Raw genomic sequence first — 20,738 nt, 5'->3', positions numbered from 1 at the left:
ACTAAAACTACCGTAACTCATCAAGATTTGCCCCATTCTATCTGAAATTAATATAATTGGAATCACATCACAATTTCCAACATTTTGAGCCCAAATTCGACAAATTTCAGACAACTTTGAAAAATGCTCCATGTCACTTGGTGCATGTTTGTCTGAAACAAAAATTATCCAAAACTAGTCGATATGGGGCTCAAAATTTTCGTAATCGTCTGAAAAATACGAAAATCATAGTGAAAACCTCTGAAACCCCCAAAAATCATTCATTTTCAGTCAAAAAGCACAAGTTATTGGTCTCACTTTGACAATTATAAAAAAAAACGGGCGGCACAATTCATAAGAGGGGACAAAAGGTGGCGTGGCTTGTAAGGAATGTGTATATTTTAAGACAAAGAATAAAAAAGGAAACAGAAGCTCAAATAAGTGGGAGGGGGCGTGGCTAAAAATCATCAAAGGGGCGGAGTCTCATAGAAAAAGGGGGCGTGGTCTACAGTATAAAGCTTTTTTAATTCAGGAAAAAAAGTAAGCGGAGTCTCGGGGATTCAAGCGGATTTCGGCAGTTTCTCGATGATACAACGGACCATTCCGGCGGCGCGGGCCGCTGCGTGAGCCTGAAAATTAAAAATGTGTCTGTCTGTGTGTCTGGGAAGAGTGTCCGGATGTCCAGAAATATTGGGATTTCTGAGAATTCCGAGCGTCCGGATGTCCGAAAATACCAAAATTTTCGGTTCAAAATGTGTGTCTGTGTGTCCGGATGTCCGATTTTTTGGATTTTAAATGATGTCTGTCTGTATCTCCGGAAAAACTGAAATTTTGAGCATAGCTTCCGCCTACGCGTGACTAAACGCGCTCCACTTATAATCTAGTTCAATTTCTGTGATTTTTGAGTCAAAAATCGCAGAAAATGAATCAGATTATCAGTGGAGCGCATTCGCCACAAAATGTCTGTCTGTGTACCTGGGAGGAGTGTCCGGATGTCCAGAAACTTGAAATACTCGGATTTCTGAGATTTCCGAGCGTCCAGATGTCCAAAAATACTAGAATTTTCCAATTTTTTCGGTTAAAAATGTCTGTCTGTGTGTCCAAATCATGTCCGGAATTCAAAACATCCCATTTTTCCATTTTCTGTGTGTCCAGATGTCCGATTTTTTTTAGATTTTCAGACAAAAATTGCCTTTAAATGTCTATCTGTGTGTCTAAAGCGTCCGGATGTCCAAAATTTACAAAAAACCGAAAAATCTGAGACTTTGGAGGTCTCCGAGTATCCAGATGTCCAAAAATACCAAAATTTTCGGTTCAAAATGTCTGTCTGTGTGTCTAGAGCGTCCGGATGTCCAAAAATATGCAATTTTCGATTTTCCGACTGTTCGGATGTCCAATTATGAGATTTCCAGACAAAAATTGTCTCTAAATGTCTGCCTGTGTGTGTAGAGAGTCCGAATGTCCGACTTCGACTGAATTTTTGGATTTTCAGACAAAAATTGTGTCTAGATGTCCGGAAAGTCTCAAATTCTCCAAAATACACGAAAAATGGATTTCCGAGTGTCCGGATGTCCAACAATACCAGAATTTTAAAATTTTTTGGTTAAAAATGCGTGTCTAGAGCGTCCGGATGTCTAAAACATCCTATTTTTCGGATTTTCCGACTGTCCGGATGTCCGATTTCCAGATTTTTGTCTGTCTGTGTATCCATCAGTCCGGATGTCTCTCCACGAACCTGCCAAATCTTTCCAGCACGACTCTGTCCATAATGATAATCGGAGATTCCACGAATCAGTGCCCACGATCTGACACACGAACCGACGACGGCGCCGACGACCGAATCGAAACCGGCGTCCATGCATCGGACTCCAAACGACTCGGCAAACGATTCACGGATCTGAAAAATGGGGAATTTAGGGAGAAAAATAGCGAATTTTCGACATTTTTAGTGAAAAAATGGCAATTTATCGACATTTTCAGTTGAAAATGTCTTAAAACTGAAATTTTGAGCATAGCTCCCGCCTACGCGTGACTAAACGCGCTCCACTGATAATCTGATACAATTTCAGTGATTTTTGAGTCAATAATCGCAGAAAATGCATCAAATTATCAGTGGAGCACATTTGCCACATGAACACCAATTTTTAGACCAATTTTCCGGTATTTTAAGCCATTTCTAGTGGAAATACAGTTTTTCACCGAATTTCAGCCTTTTTTTGACCAATGTTTCAGAGTTTTCAGTCAAAATTAGCCGATTTTAGAAGTTTTCTTATCGAAATTTTAACTGAAATACATGTAATATGTCTATATCTAAGTCGGGATATCCGGGTGTCCAAAATATCAATTTTAGGCGATTTTCAGTCATTTTTGACGGATTTTTTGAAGTTTTAAGTCCCAAAAATGATACAAAAGAAGTATCTGTGTGTCCGAATGTCTTAAATCTCATTATAAGCAGATTTTCCGTCGATTTTCAGCAAAAAATGTTCCGAAACGTTTATCAATGTGTCCGGATGTCCGAAAACGCATTTTCAGCCAATTTTCAGCTATTTTTAACCAATTTTAGCCAATTTTAGTCATTTTTGACAAATTTTTCAGCGATTTTCAGTCGATTTTCAGCTGAAACTGATACAAAACAAGTATCTGTGTATCCGAATGTCTTAAATCTCATTATAAGCCAATTTTCAACCAATCTGCGCCAATTTGAATAATTTTTGATCAATGTTTCAGCCATTTCCAGCTAAAATGGATTCAGAACGTCCAACTGTGTGTCCGGATGTCCAGATGTCCAAAATCTCATTTTCAGCCTTTCTTGACCAATTTTCTGCGATTTTCAGCCAAAATGCTCCAATTTGAGTAATTTTTGATAGATTTTTCAAGCTTTTTCGCTGATTTTCAGTTATTTTCAACCGATTTAAGTCAATTTTCAGCCAAAATGTGAAAATTTCAGTCATTTTTGATCGATTTTTCAGTCATTTTCAGCTAAAATTGATCTAAAAGGTCTATTTGTGTGTCCGGATGTCCGAAATCGCAATTTCCGCCGATTTTCAGCCAAAATTAGTCAATTTTAGCCGATTTTCAGCAGAAAAATGCCAAATTTTCTAGTTTTTTCGCATTTTTCAGTCATCAACTACCTGTCCAAGTGTATCCTCCTCTCCACCAATCGCATTCTCGTACTTTTTCATAGCAGACATCGCTCCAACAGTTCCCAAATGAATTTCAGCGCCTCCTTGTCGATTCTCATTCGGATGTGGCATCACGACGACATTTCCCTTCGAGACGGCCATTGCCAACACGTCTGTCGACTCGGGCGGCGCTTTCCATTCGACGTCTCCAGCTGATGACGTCAGAAGGCGAATCGCTTCTTCTGTTGCCGAATTCCATGAGTCAACCAGTTCTTGACCGCCCGTATCGACGATTCTCTCGATCGTTTTGTCTTCGGAATCCCAATTTCTGATGGCGAAGCCTGAAAACACATTTTTTAGTGAAAATCTGTGTGTCCGGATGTCCGGAAGCCTCAAATTTCGGTCAAAAAACCGAATTTCTATGAAAATTCTGAGCATAGCTTCCGCCTACGCGTGACTAAACGCGCTCTACTGATAATCTGATGCAATTTCAGTGATTTTTAGGTTAAAAATCGCCGAAAATGCATCAGATTATCAGTGGAGCGCATTTGCCACATAAAACGCCATTTGGTCCCAAAAAAACCAAAAAAAATGACAAAATTTTGAGCATAGCTTCCGCCTACGCGTGACTAAACGCGCTCTACTGATAATCTCGTACAATTTTGCGATTTTTGGGCCAAAAATCGCAGAAAATGCATCAGATTATCAGTGGAGCGCATTTGCCACAAAATGCGCGTGTTTTACTTCTAAAACCTTTAGAAAGCTGTAAAAATCTCACTTTTCGGCATTTTTTTGACACGAAAATTGCAAAAATCGACGAAAATTGAGATTTTACATTCAGAATCCGCCTTTTCCGAGTATTTTTCAGTGTCCGGATGCCCAAAACTGAAGTTTTTGGTCAAAATTGTCTCTCTGCGTTTTCAGACATTTCCAGACAGTTTTTTCGGCGGTTTTGAATGCAAAAAATGCATTTTTTGTCAAAATTTGTGTTAAACGGGTTGCTATAAGTCTGTCTGTGTGTCCGGATGTCCAAAATAGAGGTTTTTGACCAAAAAATTGTCTGTCTGTCTTTCTGGGATGTCCGGATGTCCAGAATCACGATGCTGGGCGGATTTCATCATTTTTTCAGTAAAAATCATTATTTTCAGACGATTTCAGTTCATTTTCGGCCAATTTTCAGCCATTTTCAGCCGATTTTAGCCGATTTTCAGCAATTTTCAGTCAGAAATCACAAATTCCAGTCGATTTCAGCTCATTTTTTGTCAATTTTATCTCATTTTCAGTCAATTTTAGCCAATTTCTGCTCATTTCCAACAAATTTTCAGCCAATTCTTAGTCAAAAATCATTATTTTCAGCCAATTAGAGCTCATTTTCAGCCGATTTCAGATAATTTTCAGCCAATTTAAACCGATTTTCAGCATCTTTCAGTCAAAAATCATTATTTTCAGATACTTTTCCTCCATTTTCAGCCGATTTTAGCTCATTTCAGCTCATTTTTCAGCAATTTCTAATTTCGGGCGATTTCAACTGCTTTCAACCAATTTCAGCCAAATTTAGCTCATTTTCAGCCATTTTTTCTCCAATTTCCCCCATTTTCTCACCAGTAATCTGTTCAGTAATCCGATCGAACAATAAATCATGGGCATAAACGTATTGATGTGGGCGCGATGCCGACACAATGACGTCCCCGAGTCTTGCATGAAGTGAAGCGTCCGTGAAGTGAGGGACCGCCCCTCCAACGCCTACAATGAAGACGTGCTCGATATTTTGGAAGTTTCCGAGAAGACGTGTCGTAATTGAGCCGGCCGATGTGATCGCTTCACGAGAATCACCAATCAAGGCCAGTTTTGTTGCGACGACGCGATGAGAACCGATTCTGGAAGCGGGAAATTTAAAATTTTTGAGAAAAAATTGAGATTTTTAGGGGTTTTCAGTGAAAAATTCGGTTTCTAAGGGTTTTTAGAGTCGAAAAAACCATTTTTCAGCTCAAAAATTTGAAAATTTCCGTTAAAAATCCGTTTTTTGAGCCATTTTTGACCGAAAAAACCCATTTTTCAGCTTAAAACTCGAAAATGGCGTCGAATCAGGTGTTCGGTGTATGCAGACTAGGTGTTTGCACACAATCGAAACTACAGTAACCCAAAAATTCGAAAACTGAGTGAAAAAAACGCAAAAAAAAGTAGATCAGGGGTGATTTTTGATGAGGAAATCGATAAAATTGACAAAAATCGGGTTTTGGACGAAAAATTTGAAATTTTTGGTGATTTTCAGTGAAAAATTCGGTTTCTAAGCGATTTTTCACCCCAGAAACCTATTTTTCAGCTCAAAATATTAAAAAGTCGTAAAATCTGGTGTTCGGTGTATGCAGTCTTCGTGTTTGCACACAATCAAAACTACAGTAACCCAGATCTTCCAAAATTGAGTGAGAAAACTCGGGAAAAGTGATTTTGAGGTGGTTTTTGACGGGAAATTCGAATTTTGAGTCAAAGTTGTTCAATTTTCACTGAAAATTTCGAATTTTGGGCTGTTTTTCACTGTAAAAACGCTGAAAACCTCGATTTTCCCATTACAAACCTTCCAAGTGTATAGACATTCGATTCTCCTCCAGATTTGTACTTGTGAATAGTGGAAGACTCTTCAATGAGTGCATCGACGGCTTGTTTCTCGACGAATAGACACGAAATGATAGCGACAGTCGGTTGGTCACTGAAAATACAGTTTGAAATTAAAAAAACCCGAAAAATGAAATTTTGTGCATAGCTTCCGCCTACGCGTGACTAAACGCGCTCTACTGATAATAGGATACAATTTCAGTGATTTTTCAGTAAAAAAACGCAGAAATTGCATCAGATTATCAGTGGAGCGCGTTTGCCACATAAAACTAGCGTTTGGAGCCGAAAAACTGAAATTTGAGCATAGCTCCCGCCTACGCGTGACTAAACGCGCTCTACTGATAATCTAGTGCAATTTCAGTGATTTTCGAGTGAAAAATCGAGGAAAAAGCACTAGATTGTCAGTGGACCGCGTTTGCCACAAAATGAACAAGTTGTTAGTGATTTTAGCTGAAAAATCTTCGTTTTGACTCGTTTTCGCTCGATGTTTCGCAATTTTCGATGAAAAAACTTCATTTTTTCGCGGATTTTCAGCAATTTCCAGCTCACCCTTGGCCCGACGTCGAAGCGGCACTAGCTGCATTCGCATTTCGATGAGCCTCAATACTCTCATCGACTTTTTTCGTATCGACACGAATCCATTCGTCTCCAACCACTCGAACAATTCCATTCGTCTTTAATTCTTCCAGAAATTCGAGAGTTTCCTCATTTGAGCATCTCAAACATTCGGAGATTGTTGAAGTGGGCAATCCGTTGGGATACGCGTGCTCCAGAATTTCTTGGACGTGTCCGATTGTCACTTCTTCGAGTTCCGAGCCAGAATCTGGAAAAAAGTTGCAAATACGAAGAAAATGAGTGAAAAATTAGGTTTTTTGATGGAAAATTGGGTAGAAATGGATAAATTTGATGAGTTTGAGGATTTCTAGGAAAAATGGTGATTTTGGAGACGAAAAAAACCGGAAAAATTGACCGAAAACTGAAATTTTGAGCATAGCTTCCGCCTACGCGTGACTAAACGCGCTCTACTGACAATTTAGTACCATTTCAGTGATTTTTTATTCAAAAATCGCAGAAAATGCATCAGATTATCAGTGGAGCGCGTTTGCCACATAAAAACACCGCTTAGAATCAAAAAAATTGAAATTTTGAGCATAGCTTTCGCCGACGCGTGACTAAACACGCTCTACTGATAATCTGGTACAATTTCAGTGATTTTTGAGCCAAAAATCGCAGAAATTGCATCAGATTATCAGTGGAGCGTGTTTGCCACATGAAAACATTATTTGGAGCCAAAAAATTGAAATTTTGAGCATAGCTTTCGCCGACGCGTGACTAAACGCGCTCTACTGATAATCTCGTACAATTTCAGTGATTTTTGAGTAAAAAATCGCAGAAAATGCATCAGATTATCAGTGGAGCGCGTTTGCCACATAAAAACACCGCTTAGAATCAAAAAAATTGAAATTTTGAGCATAGCTTTCGCCGACGCGTGACTAAACGCGCTCTACTGATAATCTCGTACAATTTCAGTGATTTTTGAGTAAAAAATCGCAGAAAATGCATCAGATTATCAGTAGAGCGCGTTTGCCACATCTAATCAGTATTTCTGGGGAAAAATTGTGAGTTTTCTTCGTTTTTCTGGGTGAAAATCGGGTAAAAACTAGGTTAAGACGACATCTGGATAAACAGACACATAGATGGAAATGTTAGGGAAAAACCACGAGTTTTAAGCCTACCTTTTCGCAGTTTACAGATTCCTGAATGTAAAATTTACAATTTTGTGATTTTTTGGCGAAAAAATGTCCAAATTCCATAATTTTTGCCTCAAAAATAGTAAAAATCTGTGATTTTTTCACGATTTTTAGGATTTTCGCTTCGAGACCCACGGGTTACTGTAGCCATCGCGGCGAGACCCAGAACTCGGGGTCTCGCAGCGAAACTAGCTGGGTTACGGTAGGAAACTAGATTTTTGAGGTTTTTGGCTCAAAAAACGTCATTTTTCATGATTTTTGACATGAAAATATAAAAAATTAGTCATTTTTCGCAATTTTTGGAGGTAAAAACTTCAAAAAAAATCGATTTTCAACCGTTTTTTGTGGTTTTTTCCTGCACAAAATCTGAAATTTCTATACCATATTGAGTGGCATCCGGAATGGCGACTTGCTCGTCTTCGTCGACAATTTTGTAATCGATAATCACTTCGGCAATCTCCGTGTACTCCTTGTGGAGAAGTGTCATTGCACGCTTCATAAATGACGCATAATCTGAAAAATTAAGTGAAATTCGAAGAATTTTGATGGAAAAATCGGTTTTTAAGCATTTTTCAGTTCGAAAATGGGTTTTTTCAGAGAAAAATAGGTTTTTTAGCGCTTTTAGGTCTGCAAATGACAGTTATTAACAAAAAATCGAGTTCAGGGATCGAAAAATATGGATTTTCCGCTGGTTTAAAAACAAAAATCTACATTTTTGGACTTTTTCAGCTAGAAAACCTAATTATCCAAAAAAAATTGATTTTCGACTCAAAATTTTCGAATTTTCAGCGTAAAAATAAGATTTTCAGACAGAAAACCTCAATTTTAGCGGGAAAATCATATTTCTAGCGTTTTTTGACGATTATTCAATTAGAAAAATGGGTTTTTACGATGAAAAATCAACGAAAAAGTGGTTAAAAACCTGAATTTTAGTCATTTTTCCTGATTTTTTCCAACCAAAATAGCAAAATCTTCGCATTTTACCGCTTTTTGAGTCAAAAATCGAATTTTTCTGAATTTTTCGGGGAAAAATCCACTTTTTGCAGAAAAAACTATAAAATACCAAATTTTCAGTCATTTTTCTTGATTTATTCAACTAAAATAACAAAATCTTCGCATTTTCCTGATTTTTTGAGTCAAAAATCGACTTTTTCCAAATTTTTCCGACTGAAAATCCACTTGTTCGGGAAAAAATTCAGAAAAATCCAGTTTTCACTCAAAAAAATGCTTTTTAACTCAAAATTTCGCGCTGAATTCAAAAATCCTACCAGCAGGAAGATTACTCAACAAATTCCTGAAGAATTTGTGCACAACACTACGTCCCACATCCAAATCGACATTTTTGCGAAGCTTGAAGTACAAAGATCGCTTTTCTTGCACTTGTTTCTGTTCTTTATCGGTTAAATGGACACTGAATGATAAGGAGACGTCGGCGTTGGATTCTGCAAAATCTGGACGAAAATTAGCCAAAAAATAGTGAAAAATTGAAGATTTTTGGTCGAAAATAACGTACCATAGCCAATTTTCTCATCGAATCGATTCACAATTAGTCCGGCGTGCTGTCCACCTCCAATCAATAAAACTTTATCCGATTTCGCTGTTTCCTCGCTGAAAAAATCAAAAAAATCGCTTTATTTGGAGAAAAACTAGGCTTACCGATGGATTTTCACAATATTATGCTCGGCATGCTGTTTTAGCGGTGTAAGGACCACCAAATCACCTTTTATAGTCGTCATTTTACCTGAAAAATCAATATTTTCACTTAAAAACTTCAAAAAAACGCTGAAAACCCTCTGAAAATGCGTGGAAAATTCAAAAAACAACGTTTCCCGCCAACTGCCCATGCGGAATTTCGGAGTGTCGTACTGAGTTGGCAACGTGCCAACAAACGTGTGACACATCGCAAAACCGTTTTTTGGATGGTTTTCCACCATTTTTTCGAGTTTTCAACTTGATTTTCATTGAAAAATCGTAAAAAACAAGCAGAATAACACCAGAACCCGTCGAAATTCATGGAAAATTGACGGAAATCCATTGGGAATTAGGGGAGAGAGAAGACATCGCTCATCTTTTTTCTCTCTTCTTTTTTTCGTTGAAATAAAAAGTTTTTTGTTTTATTTTTCTACGAGAAATAGAGGAAGAAAAGGGAAAAAGAGAAAAGATGATTCTCAGAGATAATGGACACTGGATGGGGAGGAAAAGAGGGAAAATTGAGTTTTAAAATTGGTTTTTTTTATTGAAAAATTGATAAAATCGACGGGAAAATATATTTTATTAAAGTAAAAATCAAGAAAAAGTGTTACAAATTTATATTTTAGCTTTTAATTAAAAAATTGGAAAAAAATTTTTTTTCGAAAAATTTCGAAATCTTTTTTCCTCTATAATCATGGGTTGCCTCTATTCAAATGTTGTGCGCGAATTGTTCTATTTCGTAATTTATCGAAAAACAGCGGAAAAGCCTCAAAATTTTCGAAATCGAAGCGAAAAATTTGATTTTCCCGCCAAAAAGCGATGCGGCGCGGTCGCGTCGCGGCTCGATGTTCAAAATTTAGAGTTTTCATACTTTCTTCGGTTAATTAAGTAGAAATCCAAAAGAATATTTTGAAAATTTCGAATTTAGAAAACTGGGAGCCGCGACGCGACCCGCGCCGCTCGATTTTCAGCGTGATATTCAAATTTTTGAGTAAAAACAAAATTTTTTCAACAGAAACTGCGTTTTTTGGCTGAAATTGATTAAAAACTGGCAAAAAAATGTTGAAAATCGAAAAATCTACCTAAAATTTTGAATTTCCCGCAAAAAATTTGTTCCGAGCGATGCGGCGCGGTCTCGTCGCGGCTTGATTTTCAAAATTCTTAGTTTTCACACTGTTTCCGGCTAATTAAGTAGAAATCCAGAAGAAAAACTTGACAAATTTGAAATTTAAAGATCTGGGAGCCGCGACGCGACCGCGCCGCATGATTTTTGGCGGGAAATTCAAATTTTGAGAAAAAACTGATTTTTTTCTGGATTTTTCGGTTTCCAGAGTAAAAATAGGCAGCGAACTCGAATTTTCCCATCATTTCTCGGCTATTCTCTCGTTTTATAGCCATTTTATGACCACCGAAATAGAATGAATGGGGGAGAGAATAAAATGAAATGGATGAATGGGTGTAGGGGTGATTCATTGGGGAAGGAAATGATAGGGAAATCGTTTTTGCATTAAAAAAACCATTTTTTCTCGATTTTATTATGAAAAATGAACAAAAATCATGTTTTTTGCGTCGGAAAATGTGTTTTTTTCTCCGAATTTCAAAAAAATCAATGCGTTTTCCATTCATAAATGTTTACAAGAAGAGTTTCTTAACAAAAGGGGTGTGTGGGGGGTCTGTTGACTTTTTAGATAACAGCAGACGGCGGCCACAAAAACGGAGAGAACAAGAAGAAACAATTTGTGAATAATAATTTTTATTTACTTGAATAGAGAAGGCATGACGGACGGTATGTTATCAAAATCGGATAAAAAAGAAATCGGTGGCCTAGAATCCGTCAACTCGGCCATCACACTGACCAACCGATTACAGTGACAAACTACACTGACCACAATTACTACAATGTGACCGCCTTCCGCTTATCTTTGACCTACCGTATCTCATCAGCTTCTACAGTAATCAAAAAACTACAAACTACAAAAATGTAGCCCGTAAAAATCTCTACATTTTACAAGTTGACACCTTTTTCATAGCTATTCACCTCGAAGAGATACGGTAGCTACAAGCTGAAGAGAGAGGGAGAGCGCGCAGACAGTTAGAGTGTATCGTTTCTCTGCGTCTATACTCCTTCTATACTCTTGAAATCGGGATTGAAATGAAGTCAACTGTGACCAGTACCGTCATGGTTCTATAACATGATGGCCGAGTTGTCGGATTCTAGGCCAGCAAATTTTCATTTTTATGCCCGATTTTAAGAATACCGGAATTTTGGTCAGTGTAATTATTTGGTCAGTGTAAGATGGTCAGTGAAGTTTGTCACTGTAATCGGTTGGTCAGTGTGATGGCCGAGTTGACGGATTCTAGGCCAGCGAATTGTCATTTTTATACCTGATTTCGATAGATATGGGAAATTATGGCAGAAAGTTACAAAATAAAGAAAAAAAATCCGTTGAAAATTACTAAAATTGAAATTTTTGTCTGGAAATGGGGAATTTTTGGGGATTTCTTGGTCAGAAATTCATTTTTCCACAAAAAATCGATGTGAAATTCAAAATTCCGGTCTAAAATTCTTCGAAAATTCATTGTCTGGCCGAAAAATCCTCGAAAAACTCATTTTTTTGGTCTAAAACTAGGAAAATCTCACAAAATCAAAATTTTACCCCTTTTGACCAGCGTATTCTCACATTTCTCGAAAATTCCAGATGGATTCAGAATCCTCATGACGTCTGCTTTCTGAAAATCTACATGAGAATCTTGTTTTATAAAGTTTTCTAGCCAAAATATCCAATTTTTGACAAAAAAACTATAAAATCTTGAAAATCCATGTTTCAGACATACTTCAAATCATTCTAAACTAGTTTCAGACAGATTTTCCACAAAAGTCCATGGAAAACTCAATTTTTCAACCTTAAAACGTCTTAAAACTCAATTTCTCACCAAAAAACCCCCGAAAATCCCATTTTCCCTATCTAAAACGAGTTCTAGACCAATTTCAGACCGAAAAATCCGAATTTTCAACTCTAAAATCTCAAAAAGTAGCCGAAAATCCACTGAATCAGTCCAAACTTATGCGGAAGCATCGCATGTTTGCAAAAAGAGGAAGAAGAAGGCAATAAAAATGTAGTGTGAAAACGAAACGAAACGAAAAAAGGGGGGAAGAATAGAGGAGAAAGAGGAGCAAACAATGGAAGAGAGTGACCAGTTGGTTTGTGATGACTCGATTACACACCAGCTGGTTAGCGCCTTTTCGGGGGACACGGCGAAGGCACGCCAGGCGTTTTCATCCGGTGTCTTAAGGACGGAGGAATGCGGAATTTCGGAGTGTCGTACTGACTTGGCATCGTGCCAACAAAGACAACTTGGAGTCCTTAGAAGAACTGACATCTTGAAAGGTTTGAGGATTTGCGGATTGACTGGCGCGCCGCCGACGTGAATGTCCTTGGGGTGAGTCCTCCACACTATTTTTTTCTTTTTTTTTTCTTGTTTCACACATCCATTTATGGGATGAATTGGGGGGACGGAGACGGCAGGAGGAGGGGGGAGACCATCATCAAGGACGAAACACTTGAATTGGATGAGAAAAAAGGGAAGATGGAGAAGAATTAGGAGGTGGAGAAGAGGGGGAAGATTTTTCGGCGTTTTTCAGCTCAAAAACCTGATTTTAATATGAGCAATGTCTCATTTTCCATAAGAAACTGCAGAATTTCTATTGTTGTGGTGTTGAAAACGCTGAACGATGGCCTTTTATGAGGGAGGTCTTCAGGGTTTTGTGAGCCTTCAGTGATTTTCAAGTGTTACAAAACAAAAAAAATGACAAGCAACAACAAGATGAAATTAAAACATTGAAAATTGTGACGTACAATAAAAATTCAATTAAATTCGTGCAACGCCTCAGGAAACGCCTTTACAACAAAGTTATGAAAAAAACCCATCAATTTCAGGGGATATTATGTTGCAAAAACACTCCAATCAAACTATTCGGATGTGTCTGCATCAATCCGTTATCCAACTCCCTCAACTCTGTTTCCTTCACATAAATATTCAAGTTGAGTGTGAAATGATTATCCATATCCTTGACCTGAAATCGTCTCCCAACCCATTTAATCATATTCAATCTCTCTGGACCACTTTCGACAATTTCAAATGGGACAGACATTCGGATACATTCTACTCGATCACTGAGCAACGAGTATTCTGATGGAATTTCAGCCAATTCTTCAGAATTTCCCACTTTAAAACTGCAAATCTCGGTGAAAAACTGAATAGTCACTTCGAGTTTCCGTTGTTTCTCCAGTTGAATCACTCTCAATATATTCTTCATGAATTCTTCCAAACTAGCACTGTATTTATGTCTCCAGTGACCGAAATCAATCGATATTTTGTCCATTTGAAATAGTCTTCGGAGATTTGCAATGTAGTTCTCATAAATCTTCTCTTCCTCCGTTTCCGGGTTAGTTTGCATTAGGCCACGAGCACAATCGTATGAATCTAAAACTCTGACGGAAATATGGTGGATTTTGAGATCTGAAATATAGAAGAACGAGGTAAGCAGCAGAGTATTTCAAGAACTCACCGGATTGACCCGTTTTCCAGTATGGATCATTCACCTTGACTCTCGTAAAATATCCAGCATCTACCCACTTTTCACTACATTCAACCCCCCTATGCCTACTAATCATGTTCATCTTCACAGATTTGACATTCCATTTCCTTATCATAACATCCAATACTTCTCGTGGCATTGGGAAATGCGCAGCTATCAGAACCCCATTAATGTAGCATTCTCTTGTTTCACTTATCCACAGAACCAATGTGTCACATGAAATAGAGTGTCGTATGACGTCATCTAATTGCTTGAAACACTCTTCTTTTGTTGTCGATTTCAGTGTACAGTAGTCGGCAACACTTTCAATTAGTCTGAAATAATGGTAGTCATCAAAGAATTATAACGACTGATGGTAGTAAAATGTATAAATCAACTCACTCATCTGAAATATGCAGTTTTCTATAATGAATTGAGTTCTTTACTTCTTTGAACACTCGAAACCTCAATGGTCCATACTCCTCACATCGTCTTGCCATATCCAGACAATCCACACATCCTTCACATACTTCTTCCAGTCCAATAAATCTGCGGACACTTCCTCCTGTAATGTATTAGACTGACTCTTTGACTGACGTGTTCGGTACGCTGGACTCCGGTTCGAGTTCAATGTTTTTTTTCAAAAGTTTTGCTTGTCGTTTTCATGAAAACTCTTTATGTGCAGCTGATTTTATTTGGTTGAGCCTATTTTCCATCAAAGTATTGGAATGATCCTAGCGTTTGACCGCAGGCAGGGCTGTCCTAGTCGGCCAATTTAATATCGGCGTTTTGAGACAAAGAAAATACTCGCTTTTTCAGTCGATAATAAAAAATTTAGCCCATTTAGTGTCCCTGTGAACTTACGATTCCCGCCGATCAAATTTGAGTAAATAATGTTATGGAGGTTTCGAGCGAACATCTTTTCAGGTTCCCATAAGTCCTTTGTTATGATTTCTTCTACTTTCACACCGACCACTTTGTTGAGAAAACTGGAAATCATAGTGATATAAATTACGGAAGAGTAACTAGAGACTCACTTGAAATATCCGGGAATTATTGATTTCTTTATTTTCCGATAGTTGATATAAATCCAATCCTTTGCGGTTTTCTCACATCTCTCCGCTAATCCGATAAACTCAATTTTCATTTTCCGATGATTTCTTCTAATTATTCGAAGAAATTGGTAATTGAATGATTTATTGATTAATCGGGTACTTAAATTACTCTCACAATTCCATGTTAGATTGATGACAATGATTTCGAGTAGATGGGGGTTATCGAATACTTTGGAACTGAGGGATTCATGGAAAACCTCCGAAGAATTGGAATCTGACATTGTATGGGAGGAATGAATGAATATCCTCTGTGTAAATGGGCAAACTGAGAAGAGAAGACAGATGGCAGAGAGAGGGGACAATATCGATTGAGACAGTTTCTCATGGGAATACTGCTTGTTGACTTTGGACGCATTCAAGGTCTCGCGAAGAAAACTACAGTAATCCGAACTTCTGGGAAAATAATTGTTGAACACATTTTCTGGGACGAAGAGATTAGCCCGACCGGATTTTTAGAGTACGACAACCACCTCGATCCCTAAACAGTTGCAACCGTGTGTATGTCTGGGTATGCTAGAGAGAGAGAGAGAACACGTTGTACCAGTATACATCTTTATTAGAGAGTAATGCCAGATGAGTGCAGTTGGCGATCAGCTTGGATGGTAGTTGGCGTCTCCGAGAGCCTCCTATTCTCATCCATATCCAGTGAATGCTCACTCCTTCTACCAAACTCGCAAAGCTTAAACCAACCTCTTACCCACTCGACCAACCCGTTGAAAAAACGTTAATCATCTGAACAGAGACGAAAGTAGTTCCCTCTCACCCCCTATTCGAACTATTTATATGGTTTACAATCGAGATCAGATCTGAACTTTTAGCTCAATTTTCTTGTTTCCTGGAGGCGTTTTGCAATATTAGAAACATGTTTTGGAAATCCCAATCGATTTCCTTTCCAACCATATAGGTCTCGACCCGTAACTCCATCTTGTCCCAGGATCCTTCCCTAGTTAGAGCCGGTGCGCTTCCCTCGAAAGTGGGTGGAGGTTCAGCATCCTCCAGCTTTTGTAAAGGATCGATAGAATTGAAAAATTCAACTTGAAAATGTGAAAATTTTCAATATTTTTTTGGGAATTTTTTCAACATGAATGACAGTCGAAAGAAGTATAGGAAATTTAAAAATATCGGAATCTACAATATGAGTTTTTGGTTTTAACCAGTGTTACAAAACGATGTGACAGACTTATTACTGTAAGCAAAACAAATGACAAGCAACAACAAGATGCAATTAAAACATTGAGAATTGTGACGTACAATAAAAATTCAATTAAATGTGTGATAGTAAAGGGGTTAGTCTTCTGTAATTGACCACTTAAGAGTCATTGGGTAGCAACAGTCAAGACAACTTCTCAGGAGACGCATTTACAACAAAGTTATGAAGAAAACCGAACAATTTCAGGGAATATTATGTTGCCAGTTGCAAGAACACTCCAATCAAACTATTCGGATGTGTCTGCATCAATCCGTTATCCAACTCCCTCAACTCTGTTTCCTTCACATAAATATTCAAGTTGAGTGTGAAATGATTATCCATATCCTTGACCTGAAATCGTCTCCCAACCCATTTAATCTGATTCAATCTCTCTGGACCACTTTCGACAATTTCAAATGGGACAAACATTCGGATACATTCCACTCGATCACTGAGCAACGAGTATTCCGATGGAATTTCAGCCAATTCTTCAGAATTTCCCACTTTAAAACTGCAAATCTCGGTGAAAAATTGAATATTCACTTCGAGTTTCCGTTGTTTCTCCAATTGAATCACTCTCAATATATTCTTCATGAATTCTTCCAAACTAGCACTGTATTTATGTCTCCAGTGACCGAAATCAATCGATATTTTGTCCATTTGGAATAGTCTTCGGAGATTTGCAATGTAGTTCTCATAAATCTTCTCTTCCTCCGTTTCGGGGTTACGCTGCATTAGGCCACGAGCACAATCGTATGAATCTAATACTCTGACGGAAATATGGTGGATTTTGAGATCTGAAATATGAAAGAATGAGTTGAGCAGCAAAGTGTTTCAAGAACTCACTGGATTTATCTGTTTTCCAGAATGGATCATTCACCTTGATCTTTGTAAAATATCCTCCTTCTATCCATATCTCACTACATTTAATCCCGCTATGCCTACATGTCATATTCAGCTTCACAGAGTTGACATTCCATTTCCTAATCATGACATCCAAAACTTCTCGTGGCATAGGGAAATGAGCTCTTATTCGAACCCCATTGATAAAGAATTTTCTTGTTTCACTTATCCACAGAACCAATGTGTCACATGAAATAGAGCGTCGTATGATGTTATTTAACTTCTTGAGACACTTCGTTTTTGTTTTCGATTTCATTGTACAGTAGTCGGCAACACTTTCAATCAGCCTGAAATAAAAACAGACATCTGATATATTCATTCATATCACAGGGTAGCCCTTGAGCGGAGAATTAAACCGATTGAAGGAAGCAAAATGTGGAAATCAACCCACTTATCAGAAATATGCAGTTTTCTGTAATGAATTGGCTTCTTGATTCCTTTCAGTACTTGAAATCTCAATGGTCCATACTCCACACATCGTTTCGCCATATCCATACAATCCACACATCCTAGACACACATCTTCCAGTCCAATCAATCTGCGGACACTTTCACCTGTAATTTATTAGAGTGACTCTCTAATGGTGCTTTAAATGCTTGTTTAGCGACGCTGAAGGTTCCCAGGTCAATTAGATCAGGATTACGGTAGCAACTGGAGAACTTAGTTTTCAGTACACTTTGAAACGTTCTTGGTGCAAAAGTGCAAAACATTTGTCCAAAAGTACTACACGGGCTTTAAATATTGTATGACACCTGGCCCTGTGACTTACGATTTCTGCCAATTAAATCCGAGTAAATAATGTTATGGAGGTTTTGAGCGTACATCTCTTCAGATAGCCATAAGTCTTTTGTAATGATTTCTTCTACTTTCACACCGACTACTTTGTTGAGAAAACTGGAAATCACTTTCAACAACAAATTACAAAAGAGTAATCAGAAACTCACTTGAAATATCCGGGAATTATTGATTTTTTTATTTTTCGATAGTTGATGTAAATCCAATCCTTTGCAGTTTCCACACTTCTCTCCGGTTTTCCGATAAACTCAATTTTCATTTTCCGATGGTTTCTTCTAATTATTCGAAGAAATTCAGAATTGAATGATTTATTGATTAATCGGGTGCTTAAATTACTCTCACAATTCCAGGTTAGATTGCTGACAATGATTTCGAGTAGATGGGGGTTATCGAATACTTTGGAGCTGAGGGATTCATCGAAAACCTCCGAAGAATTGGAATCTGACATTGTATGGGAGGAATGAATGAATATCCTCTGTGTAAATGGGCAAACTGAGAAGAGAAGACAGATGGCAGAGAGAGGGGACAATATCGATCGAGACAGTTTCTCACGGGAATTCTGTTTGTTGACTTTGGACGCATTCAAGGTCTCGCGGAAAAAACTACAGTATTCCGAGGGGTTTTGGGAAAACACCTGGTGAACATTGTTTCAATGTTCTTCACATAAACAGCTGATATGAAAATATGGGACAAAGGATCATGGTATGAAGCCAGTTTTTCTAATTTTCAGCAGAAACGAAGTGACTGAGAGTTCGGAGAACTGAACAAAGTGGATGAGGAAGAGGATGCGGAGATCTCAGAGATTCCAGGTGGATTCGATACTCACTTCATCATGTATAATTTGTGAGCACGTTTGAATGACATCATACCACCTCTATTTCATGTGATACACTGGTTCTATGAAGTAGAGGAAATCTGGGGAAGGGAGTTTTCCAACAAGGGTTACAAAACGATGTGACAGATTTATTACTGTAATAAAACAACAAAAAACAAGATGAGATTAAAACATTGAAAATTGTGACGTATAATAAAAATGCAATTAGATTTGTGCAACTCCTCAGGAGACACCTTTACAACAAAGTTATAAAGAAAACCAATCAATTTCAGGGAATATTATGTTGCCAGTTGCAAGAACACTCCAATCAAACTATTCGGATGTGTCTGCATCAATCCGTTATCCAACTTCCTCAACTCTGTTTCCTTCACATAAATATTCAAGTTGAGTGTGAAATGATTATCCATATCCTTGACCTGAAATCGTCTCCCAACCCATTTAATCATATTCAATCTCTCTGGACCACTTTCGACAATTTCAAATGGGACAAACATTCGGATACATTCCACTCGATCACTGAGCAACGAGTATTCTGATGGAATTTCAGTCAATTCTTCAGAATTTCCCACTTTAAAACTGCAAATCTCGGTGAAAAACTGAATATTCACTTCGAGTTTCCGTTGTTTTTCCAATTGAATCACTCTCAATATATTCTTCATGAATTCTTCCAAACTACCACTGTATTTATGTTTCCAGTGACCGAAGTCAATCGATAATTTGTTCATTTGAAATAGTCTTCGTAGATTTGCAATATAGTTCTCGAAACTCTTTTCGTAAACTGTTTTCCGGTTACTGTACATAAGGCCACCAGCACAATCGTATGAATCAGACACTTTGACGGATACATGTTGGAGTTTCGAGTCACCAGATTGACCCGTTTTCCAGTATGGATCATCCAACTTGATCTTCGTGAAATATCCTCTATCTATCCAGTTCTCACGGCAAATCTTCTCACTTGTGCATGAAATCATATTCATTCGAATTGTTTTCGCCTTCCATTTCTTGATCATAACATTCAATACCTCTCGTGGCATTGGGAAGTGAGCATTTCTCCGAACTCCATTGATGTAGTATGCTCTTGTTTCACATATCCACAGAACGAGTGTGTCACATGAAATAGAGCGTCTTATGATGTTATTCAACTTCTTGAAACACTCCTCCTTTGTAGTCGAATTCAGTGTACAGTGATTGGCGACAATTGCGAGTAATCTGAATTATCATCTACTAACCCATTTATGAAAGTTTACACTCACTTATCAGAAATATGCAGTTTTCTGTAATGAATTGGCTTCTTGATTCCTTTCAGTACTTGAAATCTCAATGGTCCATACTCCACACATCGTTTTGCCATATTCGCACAATTCCCACATCCTTCACATACTTCTTCTAGTCCGATCAGTTTGCGGACACTTTCACCTGTAATGTATCGAATTGGTTTGCAGCGCATGGTTTGCAGCGTTGGCATTATGTTTTTCTTTTCATTTTGTAGTCTTTTTTTTCCAATCTTATTCTTATATTGTTTTTCTCATTCATAGACCACTCGGCCATGCGGGCACATTTGAAAAGTGGTGGCCACGTAAATGAGGAGAGACGAGCTGGATGAACCGCCGAAGGCAGGGCAGTTACGCTGTTTTGGTATATTTCAGTTAGGCCTATCTTCCATCAAACTATTGGAGTGATCCTAGCGTTTGACCTCAGGCAAAACTGCTCCGTCGGCCAATTTCATATCGGTGTTCCCAGACGAAGAAACATCTTACTTTTTCAGTCCATGTTCAAAAATTAGCCCATTTAGTGCCCCTGTAAACTTACGATTCCCGCCGATCAAATTCGAGTAAATAATGTCATGGAGGTTTCGAGCAAACATCTCTTCAGGTTCCCATAAGTTCTTTGTTATGATTTCTTCCACTTTCACACCGACCACAATGTTGAGAAAACTGGAAATCATTTACAAGGGAAGTACCCGACGGACCGAGTTTAACTTTTCCTATAAACTTGACCAAAGGTAATTTCGACCATGAGGATTCCAAATCTGCAATAAAAATGTGCAAAATGTTTCCGTAGACCGAGTTATGAGCCATCAAATTTTTCCTATGGTTAAGCAATTTACAACGAGTCACACGATCTGCAGAAGTGTCTGCCACAATTCGGAAATTCGGAAAAGCATG

At 38.0% G+C, this 20,738-nt stretch overlaps 4 protein-coding genes across 4 annotated transcripts; all 4 read right to left on the bottom strand.

Moving 5' to 3' along the window:
* Positions 1-539: 539 nt before the first annotated feature.
* GCK72_011443 (uncharacterized protein) lies at positions 540-9,201 on the bottom strand (the record flags this gene model as incomplete). The annotated part of the gene is made up of 10 exons (XM_053728449.1): positions 540-608; positions 1,715-1,876; positions 3,111-3,442; positions 4,704-4,978; positions 5,677-5,808; positions 6,264-6,537; positions 7,847-7,978; positions 8,734-8,907; positions 8,979-9,073; positions 9,122-9,201. The coding sequence occupies 10 exons, from the start codon at positions 9,199-9,201 to the stop codon at positions 540-542; spliced, it is 1,725 nt and encodes a 574-aa protein (XP_053588026.1).
* Positions 9,202-13,091: 3,890 nt separating this feature from the next.
* GCK72_011442 (uncharacterized protein) lies at positions 13,092-14,883 on the bottom strand (the record flags this gene model as incomplete). The annotated part of the gene is made up of 5 exons (XM_003091278.2): positions 13,092-13,678; positions 13,728-14,071; positions 14,139-14,301; positions 14,601-14,725; positions 14,774-14,883. 5 exons carry the CDS (start codon positions 14,881-14,883, stop codon positions 13,092-13,094), a joined length of 1,329 nt encoding a protein of 442 aa, XP_003091326.2.
* A 1,370-nt stretch (positions 14,884-16,253) lies between these two features.
* GCK72_011441 (uncharacterized protein) lies at positions 16,254-17,997 on the bottom strand (the record flags this gene model as incomplete). Its single annotated transcript, XM_003091281.2, has 5 exons — positions 16,254-16,837; positions 16,887-17,230; positions 17,335-17,497; positions 17,713-17,837; positions 17,888-17,997. The coding sequence occupies 5 exons, from the start codon at positions 17,995-17,997 to the stop codon at positions 16,254-16,256; spliced, it is 1,326 nt and encodes a 441-aa protein (XP_003091329.2).
* Positions 17,998-18,851: 854 nt separating this feature from the next.
* On the bottom strand, positions 18,852-20,020 carry GCK72_011440 (uncharacterized protein; the record flags this gene model as incomplete). The annotated part of the gene is made up of 2 exons (XM_003091282.2): positions 18,852-19,782; positions 19,827-20,020. 2 exons carry the CDS (start codon positions 20,018-20,020, stop codon positions 18,852-18,854), a joined length of 1,125 nt encoding a protein of 374 aa, XP_003091330.2.
* Between the last annotated feature and the right edge of the window lie 718 nt (positions 20,021-20,738).

The sequence above is a fragment of the Caenorhabditis remanei genome, chromosome III (assembly GCF_010183535.1).
Source record: "Caenorhabditis remanei strain PX506 chromosome III, whole genome shotgun sequence".
Taxonomy (NCBI): domain Eukaryota; kingdom Metazoa; phylum Nematoda; class Chromadorea; order Rhabditida; family Rhabditidae; genus Caenorhabditis; species Caenorhabditis remanei.
Note: the sequence above shows the minus strand (reverse complement) of the source record. Positions and strands in the feature narration are given on the sequence as shown.